This window comes from Mandrillus leucophaeus, unplaced genomic scaffold (genome assembly GCF_000951045.1).
Source record: "Mandrillus leucophaeus isolate KB7577 unplaced genomic scaffold, Mleu.le_1.0 Scaffold238, whole genome shotgun sequence".
In the NCBI taxonomy this organism is placed as follows: Eukaryota; Metazoa; Chordata; class Mammalia; order Primates; family Cercopithecidae; genus Mandrillus; species Mandrillus leucophaeus.
This window is the reverse complement of record NW_012102454.1, coordinates 1,344,959-1,355,255: the sequence shown is the minus strand read 5'-3', so window position 1 is coordinate 1,355,255 and position 10,297 is coordinate 1,344,959. Positions and strand designations below refer to the sequence as shown.

The following is a 10,297-nucleotide window of genomic DNA, read 5'->3' as shown; positions in this document are numbered from 1 at the left end:
AAAAAAAAAAAAAAAATTTTTTTTTAAATAAGAATGTTACCGTATTTGACCTCTGAGTCCTGGACACCTCTTATGTCTGTAGACTACAAATCCTACTCTTTCCCTTCTGGGTGTTCCTTTCTGCCCCTGAAGTCCATGGTGTAGTTTTCTACCTGCCCCAAGGGCATAAGATCTGCATAGCCCTTGATGCAGATTAAGGAGGAGCGCCCCTCTGGACAGAATCAGAGGGCGCCAGCTAGTGCACCCGTCTGGATAGGCAAACTCAGTGCGGGATGGGGGTCGGGAGACAGGACAGTGTGACTGAGATCATCTTGTGACAGTGCCCTAGGATCAGCTGGTAATGGGATTGCGCCCTAGTATCTTCCCTAATTTTAAGCTAAAAAATGAATTGCTGAGTCACATTTATGATTCATGGATGCTTTCCTGGCATATGTTTTTTTTTGACACTTTCTGTAAACGCCATCTGTGCTTTTCTCCCATTTGTACTGCCCTGCATATCCCCATTCAGCACTGCCAGTGTTTCCAGCCACCTCTTAAAGCATTCTGAAGTTGCATTTTATTCTTTGCCACACTTAAGATGTTCAGATGGAATGAGCAAATCTCCTGGCCAATAGCCAGGAAAATACCAGATCAAACTTTAGCTCAAGTGGAAACAGCATATAACCTCTATCTGGCTGACCCCAATGCTTTGATGCTTTGTTAACTTTCAGGTTATCAGTTGGCCAAAGTCATCATCTGATTTTCTAAGTTGTTAGCTAATGACTCTAGGTACAGAGCACCAAGACGCTGGACTTCTTTTAAGTTGGAGTTTCGCTCTTGTCACCCAGGCTAGAGTGCAATAGCGCGATTTCGGCTCCCTGCCATCTCCGCCTCCCGGGTTCAAGTGATTCTCCTGTCTCAGCCTCTTGAGTAGCTGGGATTACAGGTGCCTGTCACTACATCCAGCTAATTTTTGGTATTTTTAGTAGAGACGGGTTTTCACCATGTTGGCCAGGCTGGTCTCGAATTCCTGACCTCAGGTGATCCACCCATTTCGGTCTCCCAAAGTGCTGGGATTATAGGTGTGAGCCACCAAGCCCAGCCCAGGTGTTTTTTTTGTTTTTTGTTTCTTTTTTTTAAGACAGAGTGTAGCTCTTTCTCTCAGGCTGGAGTGCAGTGGCGCAATCTTGGCTCACTGCAACCTCCACCTCCTGGGCTCAAGTGATCCTCCCACCTCAGCCTCCCAAGTAGCTGTGACTACAGGTGCACACCACCACACCCAACTAATTTTTATTTTTTATTTTTTTTGGTTGAGACAGAGTCTTGCTTTTTCTCCCAGGCTGAGTGCAATGGCACGATCTTGGCTCACTGTGACCCCTGCCGCCTGGGTTCAAGCGATTCTCCTGCCTCAGCCTCCCGAGTAGCTGGGATTACAGGCACCTGCCACCGCACCTAGCTAATTTTTGTATTTTTATTAGTGACAGGGTTTCACCATCTTGGCCAGACTGGTCTTGAACTCATGACCTCATGATCCACCTGCCTCGGCCTCCCAAAGTGCTGAGATTACAGGCGTGAACCACCGCGCCTGGCCCACACCCAGCTAATTTTTGTATAGACGAGGTTTCTCCATGTTGGCCAGGCTAGTCTCGAACTTCCGGGCTCAAGCAATCTGCCCACCTCATGCTCCCAAAATGCTAGGATTACAGGAGTGAGCCATTGTGCCTGGCTGATGCTAGAAATTTTTTTAAGTTATTAGCATTTGTCTTTAAAATCTAATCATGGGTAAATCAAACCATTTTTCTTTCTTTTTGTTTCTTTCACACTTACCTGCCTCTGTCCTAGGCAATGCCCTTCCAGACATCCCTGGCACACACTGTGCCTTAGCCCTAGGTGCTACAAGTCCCATCTCCCCACAGCAGGGTGCTGGGCACAGCCTACAGCCCACGCTGTGGGGCAAAAGCCTGGCAGCTCCTCACTGCCTTTCATTGCATGTGTGACCAGCATGTCAGCAAAGCATAGGGAAGGACTAAGAGGCCAGTTTCTCCCCAAACCCGGTTTGTTCCTTTTGTCGCCATGCAGTGGGCTCAGACCCAGAGTTTGCACGCTATGTGGCAGGAGTGAGCCAGGCGATGCAGCAGAAGCGGCAGGCCCAGCATGGTCGCCGGCCAGGCAACCCCCGGGGCAACTGGCCGCCTATGGATGACGCCCATCGGACCTGGCCCTTCCCCGAGTTCTTCACAGAAGGGTGAGTGCTGGGTACTGCACGGAATCCGAGCTTGAGACCCAAGTGTCCCCCGAGGGGCCTGTGAGAAGGGAGGCTCCTTGCCTGTGGGCATTCTTTTCAAGCAGTTCAATTCCAAGCCCCCGTGTGAGAGAGTGACATGGGATTAAATCTTTAGGGGTCAGAGTCATGTGGCTGACTGTTAGATGCTAAGTAGTGTGTTGTGTCCCTGTGAACATGCCATTGGTATACATTCATGATTTTCAAAACAGACTCTTCAGCCCTAGACAAGGCTCTTACATGATGGTGCTTGTAAGGTAAATGCATATTTAACACGGCCTTTATACTGAAATGAGTGTGGCTGTGAAGCCCACATGATTTATGGAATGCTGTCATTATAGCCTACAAAAAACAAAGGTGTACAGTTGAGATTCTAGTATATTGACAGAATTGCGAATTTTTATCGTAAAGACAAGTGGGGATTTTTTTATATCCCATATTGCTACCTAGTTAATAAATCTGGGTGACTAAAGACCAGCTCAACTTTTAGTTTTTTCTTCTTAATTTTTTTTTTTTAACTTAAAAAAATTTTTTTTCTTTCAACTTTTATTGTAAGTTCAGGGGTACACGTGCAGGATGTGCAAGTTTGTTGCAAAGGTTAACGTGTGCCATGTTGGTTTGCTGCACAGATCATCCCATCACCTAGGTATTAAGCCCAGCATCCATTAGCTATTCTTCCCCATGCTATCCCTCCCTTGTTTTTTCTAAAACAAATTTCATATACAAACCATAGGCTTCTTAGAGGAATAAAGGGAAGTGATGAATATGTATTACTTTTGAAATAAGGCAAAGGAGGAAAACCTCACGTTTTAAGAAGGGAGAGACAAGAGACCACTATTTGGTTATGGGATGAATGCAGGGTAAGGACTGCCCTTTCAGGGTGGGGTGGAGGGTGGTGGGGCTGCAGGAGGCCCTGGCCCAGCTTCTCTCTCTGGCTTTCAGGGATGGCCTGCATGGTGCCTGGTCGGGTGCTCAGGGAGACTCTGCCAGCTCGAGTGATGAGACATCCTCAGCTAACGGGGACAGCTTGTTCTCCATGTTTTCAGGGCCTGACCTCGTTGCTGCTGTCAAGCAGAGAAGGTATGAAGGGATTTCTAAACCAAGGTGGGGAGAGAGGGGCATGTGAATGCAACCCACGGCTCACTCCCTGGGAAAGCCAGGAGCCCAGTCGCTCCTAGTCTCCCTGTGTGGGAGGAGGGGCTCTTCCAGCACTGCCTGGCTGAAGCCTCTAAAGAGCACCTGCAGGAGGCGGTTTCCACAAGGAAGAGCCGGCCTCGTCTTGTGCCGGCTTGATTTGGGGGACAGGGTGGCTGGTGCTGGTCTGTGCCTTGCAGGAGGCACCCCTTTCTGTGGGAAGAGCAGGCCCTTGGTTGCGAGTTCTAATCTGGACTCACCAACAGGCTCTGCAACCCCAGACAAGGGGCTGGCCCTCACTGACCCTCAGTCTCTTTATTAAAGATGGATAAAATGACCTCTGAATGGCATTTCAAAGTTCGAAAAAGTAGTAATATAGCATATTCAGACCTGAGAATGTTTCAAAAGTGGTCCCAAAAATTAAAATGGGCTCTGAACTAAGAGGAGAGCTTGGTTAGAAATAAGTAGAGAAACTGCTGTGGCTATGAAAACAAGGTTAGGGTGGCAGACTAAGGGCCATGGGAGTGGAGGGTACGCAGGGCTCCCAGGTACTCGAAGCCATGCTGTGGAGCAGAGCTGGAGGCTGGGTTACATGGTCCTTGCCGGACAGGCCAGGCTCCGTCGGATAGGCAGTGGGGAGCGGGTAGGTGAAGACAGAAGGGTATTTGCACAGAATAGTACTGGGCTGGGGGGTGGCAGTGACCAATCCTGAGCACACATTCAGATGCTTTCTGTCCACACTTGTAGTCCCAGCTACTCGGGAGGCTGAAGTGGGAGGATCACTTGAGCCTGGGAAGTTGAGGCTACAGTCAGCTGTGTTTGTGCCACTGCACTCTAGCCTGGGCAACAGAGTGAGACCCTGTCTCAAAAATCAAACAAAAAATCATGTCAGGTTAGGCTAGGTGCTCTGAAGGAAAATAAAGCAGGGTATGAGGGTAGTAAATGCAGAGAACAGGTGGATGTTCTATTTTCAGAACTTAGTCAATGAGACTTCTGATGAGCAGAGAGCTGAACAAAGTGCAGCAGCAGCTGGTGGGGAATTGGCAGTGGGGTACAGGTGAGGGGGGAAGAGTCAAGGATGACACACAAGTTTTCCGCCTGAGCTTCTGTGAAGGGTGCCGTGAACTGAGGTGCAAAGCCTGCAGGAGGAGCAAGTTTTAGCCGGGGTACAGTTTGAGACTGCTGTTTCAGACATACGACTGATTCGACTTTTAAGAAGTCACATCTGGCACCATCTCTGCAGAGACTGTTGTCTGCATGCAGGAGTGCTGGCTCTGATCTGGCCACATCCTGCCTTTTTCATTCAACCTTTTAACAGTCACATATCCCTAGTGCTTGGAAACAGTATCTCTTAAATGAATTAACAAAAAGCCAGCCAGGCCCGCTGGCTCACACCTGTAATCCCAGTACTTTGGGGGGCTGATGCAGGTAGATCACCTGAGGTCAGGAGTTTGAGATCAGCCTGGCCAACATGGTGAAACCCCATCTCTACTAAAAACACAAAAATTAGCTGCGCATGGTGGCACACGCCTGTAATCCCAGCTACTCCGGAGGTTGAGGCACAAGAATTGCTTGAACCTGGGAGGCGGAGATTGCAGTGAGCTGAGATCATGCCACTGCACTCCAGCCTGGGAAAGAGAGTGAGACTCGGTCTCAAAAAAAAAAAAAAAAAAAAAAAGGCAAAGAAGGTGGACTCAGCATCTGAGTAAAGCCGGTGCCTGTCTTTGCCCGCCACCCCCAACCCCAGCTCCTCTGCCTGCACTGGCCGTGCAGGAGCGCATCATTCAGTGCGGGCTCCCCTTAGCCCCCTTTACGCCATGGACCCATGCAGCCCTCCTCCCCTCCTAGAACCAGGGCCTGGAGTCGCTGCAGCCTAGCACTAGTGTGTCCCATGCAGGTGGGCTGGGCAGGAAGCCAGGCAATCACTGCCCTGAGCTCTTGGTTCTTTCAGGAAACACAGCAGTGGAGAGCAGGACACCAGCACGCTGCCCTCACCACCTCTCCTCACCACAGTGGAGGACGTGAACCAGGTATTCAGGCAGGCTCTGTGGGCACAGATTTGGGCTAGCTTCCACAGCTGCAGTTTTCAGAGGGCCTCAGAGTAATGAGGGGTCTTCTTTGTGATGATTAACTGTGTAAATGATTAGCCTCCTCAGCTGACTCAGAGCCACAGGACGTTCTACGGCTGTGCTGTCCAGTAGGATAGCCATTCACCACATGTGGCTATGTAAATTTAAATACAAATAAAAATTTAGGCTGGGCATGGTGGCTCATGCCTGTAATCCTAGTGCTTTGGGAGGCCAAGGCAGAAGGATGGCTTGAGGCCAGAGGTTTGTGACCAACCCAGGCAACATAGACACTGTCTCTACAAAAAAATTAAAAGATTAGCCAGGCACAGTGGCACATGCCTATAGTCCTAGCTGCTCAGGAGGTTGAGGCAGGAGGATGGCTTGAACCCAGGAATTTGAGATTACAGTGAGCTATGACTGCACCATTGTACTCCAGCCTGGGTGATAGAGTGAGACTGCCTCTAAAATATTTTTTAAAAAGAATTAATCAGCCGGGCGCAGTGGCGATGCCTGTACTCCCAGCACTTTGGGAGGCCGAGGCGGGTGGATCACAAATGAGGTCAGGAGATCGAAACTATCCTGGCTAACACGGTGAAATCCCGTCTCTACTGAAAATACAAAAATTAGCCAGGCATGGTGGCACACACTTGTAATCCCAGCTACTCAGGAGGCTGAGGCAGGAGAATCGCTTGAACCCGGGAGGCGGAGGTTGCAGTGAGCCGAGATCACGCCACTGCACTCCAGCCTGGGTGAGAGACAGACTGCGTCTCCAAAAAAAAAAAAGAAAAAATGTCCTCAGCTTGCACTAGCCACATGTGGCAAGTGGCTACCATTGCAAGAAGTTCTGTTGGATAGGGCTGTGGGAGTGAGTGGGGCTCTGACCCTGCCTCCTAGGTGGGAATAAGGGCCAGGGATCTGGGGAGGTGGGAAAAGATGATACATTGCCCAAAATGCCACTAAGAACTCTCTTCTGTCTCTCAGGATAACAAAACCAAAACGTGGCCACCCAAAGCACCCTGGCAGCACCCTTCCCCGCTTCCCAGCACGCTGCCCAGCCCCAGCGCACCACTCTATGCAGTCACCAGCCCCGGCAGCCAGTGGAACGACACCATGCAGATGCTGCAGTCCCCAGTATGGGCCGCAACCAACGACTGCAGTGCCGCCGCCTTCTCCTACGTGCAGACCCCACCACAGCCCCCACCCCCACCAGCACATAAGGCAGCACCCAAGGGCTTCAAGGCCTTCCCTGGGAAGGCTGAGCGCAGGCCAGCCTATCTGCCCCAGTACTGACCCCAGGCCAGCCTGCCTGCCTGCCCAGAGCTGTGGGGATGGGTGTCCCCATCCCAGGGCCGCCTAGCTGACACCAGCCACTCAGAGGACCAGTGTGCCCCATCCCAGGGAGGGTTCCTTGGGGACAAGGGTGGTTGGCAGCTCCCAGCCTTTAAACCTGGCTTCTCAAACATTGGCGGCATCAGAGCCCTGGAGAGCCAGCTGGAGACACAGGCGTCTGGCCTTCGGGGGCTTGCTGGGGAACCTGCATGCCTAATAAGCCCCGCAGGTGACTCTGATGCAGGCGCCACGGCCACACTTGAAGAAACATAGCTCTTGGGTTTTTAGTCCTGCTTTGTGTTGAGAAGACATCAGGCCTGAAAGCTGAGGGCATAACTGACCATTTTTCAGAAACCCTCTCCTCCCTCCTCCACACCTTGAGTGATGACCACACCAATCACTGTATTTTTCTAGCTATTTTTTTCATGTAGGTTTTTAGTTAAAACATCTCCTGCCTAAAATGCATTGAATATTTTAAGATAACAGATACACTGGCTGGAGGTTTGTTTAACACTATATTTAAGCTTATACAAAATGGGCAAAATATAGAATATTTGTGATTGGAAGCAGTCACCTGGGGTTTCTGTGGGTGGACAGTTCCTCGCCACCCAGCAGCACCCAGGGACTGCAGCCTTTCCCAGCTTTACAGAAGCAGGATGGTGGAACTCGTGTCAGAGGTATACTGCTGAAGGTGCGTGGCGGTGGACCAGCCGGCTGCTGTCCATGTGCAGAGCAAGGCTGCACCTGCTGCCCTTCGATCCTTCCACACACGGCCAGGACACTGCCACAGTCCTCGGGGTGTGGTCAAGGGGCACTCAGAGACACCTGCACTAGAAATTGCATTGACATTGTGAGCTGGCTCATGAGGAAGACAAACCAATTAAGATGTAGATAGAAATTAATTTAAGGTCTTTTCTTAAAAAAAAAAAATCCACCTCATTTTCAGTTAACATGTGCCATTAAATAGATAACATCCTGTGGATTTAGGGATATTTTCCAGCCAGAATGGATCCAGAAGAATTGAATGGTGCTTAAATTGAGAAATAATAATAAATATATCTATATAGAATAGACATATCCCACTGTATATTAATTGAGGTTACAGAAAGTTCTTTATATAAAACTTATTTAAATTTTTCATATTTCATCTTTGAAAAAGTCTAATTGAGAAAAATCCATAATATTTTCTAGTATGAAAGTTTGACAGTATTAATATTTTTTTTGTATTTTCTTAAATCATTAAACCATTTTAATATATGTTAACTACTAATAAATGGTTTATTCTTTCTAACTCCATATAAGCTTTTCCAGCAAAGATTGTAATAACACATTTATGTTCTCGTTTTTCTACAGATATAAGTAAATTTATATATAAAAATACCAAAAAGAGGATGGGCGCGGTGGCTCACGCCTGTAATCCCAGCACTTTGGGAGACCGAGGTGGGCGGATCACAAGGTCAGGAGTTCAAGACCAGCCTGGCCAATATGGTGAAACCCCATCTCTACTAAAAATACAAAAATTAGCCAGGCGTGGTGGCGGGCGCCTGTAGTCCCAGCTACTTGGGAGGCTGAGGCAGAAGAATCGCTTGAACCCGGGAGGCGGAGGTTGCAGTGAGCCGAGATTGTGCCACCGCACTCCAGCCTGGGTGACCAAGCGAGATTCCGTCTCAAAAAGAAAAAAAAAAGAATATATATATACACACACATATATATATATGTATGTACACACACACACACACACACACTAATTCGAGAGGACCCTTAGGGTGTCTGAGCCCAGCCACCTGAGTTTTTAGTACTGTGTTGTCAGGCTGTTCCCAGGCCTCAGGTGTTGTCTTTTGTGCTGTGTGGGGATGCATTGCTGCCTGTATTTATGATCTTTTGCCGTGGTTCTGAGCATTCACCTCACCATGTTTACAAAGAACTGTTTTGTATATAGACATTTTCAGGCACGTGCTTTGCACCAACCCTGCGTGGCTCCTGTCTGTTAGCTGTCACAGTGTGCACACTAATCTCTGTTAAAGTTGTCTATGGCTGTTCTACTTGTAAGATAGTTTTCTATTTCCTTCAGTAATGTGTCCACAGTACCCTGTATTTCGAGTTCTATTATACTGATGTACTCTTGTTTTAATAGTGCCTCCCCAAAGGCCTCACCTTGGACAGAGGTCAGTCCTTGATGCCCCAGCACAGGTGACGTTGCTAATTGTCACTTTCCAGTTTGTTTTTCTCTATTAAGGAAGACATTTTCTAATTGCATCTCCATGGGCTGTGAGACTGTGTGAAGCCGTTTGTGTGGTCTCCATGTAGGTGCTGTGTTCCCGGCACCGCCTTGCTCTGAACACTGGTAATTCCAGGTGCTGCGCTTGGCAGAGGGGTCTCGCCAAAGCGCATGTGTGTGCGTGTGTGAATGTATGTGTCCTTTGCATGGTCGGGCGTGGCTGCCTTGCTAGGGCATCAGCAGGACATTGTGTGTATAGTTACAATGCTTCCAAACTGGAACTCTACATTTTGTATCTTTTAAAGCTCCTATAAGTAAAATAACTATTGGCTTTATTAAAAATATACATTTAATAATACTTTGTATCCTTGTTTAAAATGAACTGCAGAGGACATTATGTCAAAAGCCCTGCCTGATTCATTGCTTTGAAAAGCTGCACACTGAGTTGGTTTTTAGGTCAGCCTGTCCTCTGATTCTAGCAAGGGGAAGACCACTTGGGATATTACAGTGAGCTGAAGTGGATGGGCAGGAGGCAGAACAAGCAGCTACACCTCCTCTATTGGCTTCCCTAAGGCCCAAGCTGGTTTAGGCCCCTGTGCAGGGGAAGCCAGTGCCGTAGTGAAGGAGATGTCCTCTGAAAGGTGCAAGCTCTCTGGGTTGGGGTCTGCCAACACTCATGTCCCACCAAATGTGGATGCTGTGACTTGCCCAGCTAGCTTGTCCAATGAGACGCAGGAATGAGGGCTTATTTTACCCTCTCCCCAAACCAGGGACCCAATCTATGGCAGAGATACTGTGCCACACAGGGATAAGAAGGACCTGTCTCTGCCTGCCGCAGTGGCTCACACCTGTAATCCCAGCACTTTAGGAGGCTGAGGCAGGTGGACCACGAGGTCGGGAAATCGAGACCATCCCGGCCAACATGGTGAAACCCCATCTCTACTAAAAATACAAAAATTAGCTGGGCATGGTGGCGCATGCCTGTAATCCCGGCTACTCAGGAGGCTGAGGCAGAAGAATCGCTTCGCTTGAACCCAGGATGTTGGAGGTTGCAATGAGCCGAAATCGTGCCACTGCACTCTAGCCTGTCCAGAGAGCGAGACTGTCTCCAAAGAAAAAAAAAAAAAAAAGGCCAGGCATTGTGGCTCACACCTGTAATCCCACCACTTTGGGAGGCTGAGGTGGTGGATCATGAGGTCAGGATTTCAAGCCCCGCCTGCCCAACATGGTGAAACACCATCTCTACTAAAAATACAAAAAATTAGGTGGTGTGGTTGCAGGCATCAG

At 48.8% G+C, this 10,297-nt stretch overlaps 1 protein-coding gene across 1 annotated transcript in view; it reads left to right on the top strand.

The window, feature by feature from the left end:
• KIAA0355 (KIAA0355 ortholog) overlaps positions 1-9,368 on the top strand; it is a 96,932-nt gene extending 87,564 nt beyond the window's left edge. The window contains exons 12-15 of the mRNA XM_011982308.1: positions 2,059-2,224; positions 3,203-3,340; positions 5,346-5,424; positions 6,445-9,368. Coding sequence (XP_011837698.1) covers positions 2,059-2,224; positions 3,203-3,340; positions 5,346-5,424; positions 6,445-6,753 — 692 coding nt within the window. The 3' untranslated portion in view covers positions 6,754-9,368. The remainder of the gene's footprint in view (positions 1-2,058; positions 2,225-3,202; positions 3,341-5,345; positions 5,425-6,444) is intronic.
• Positions 9,369-10,297: the final 929 nt, after the last annotated feature.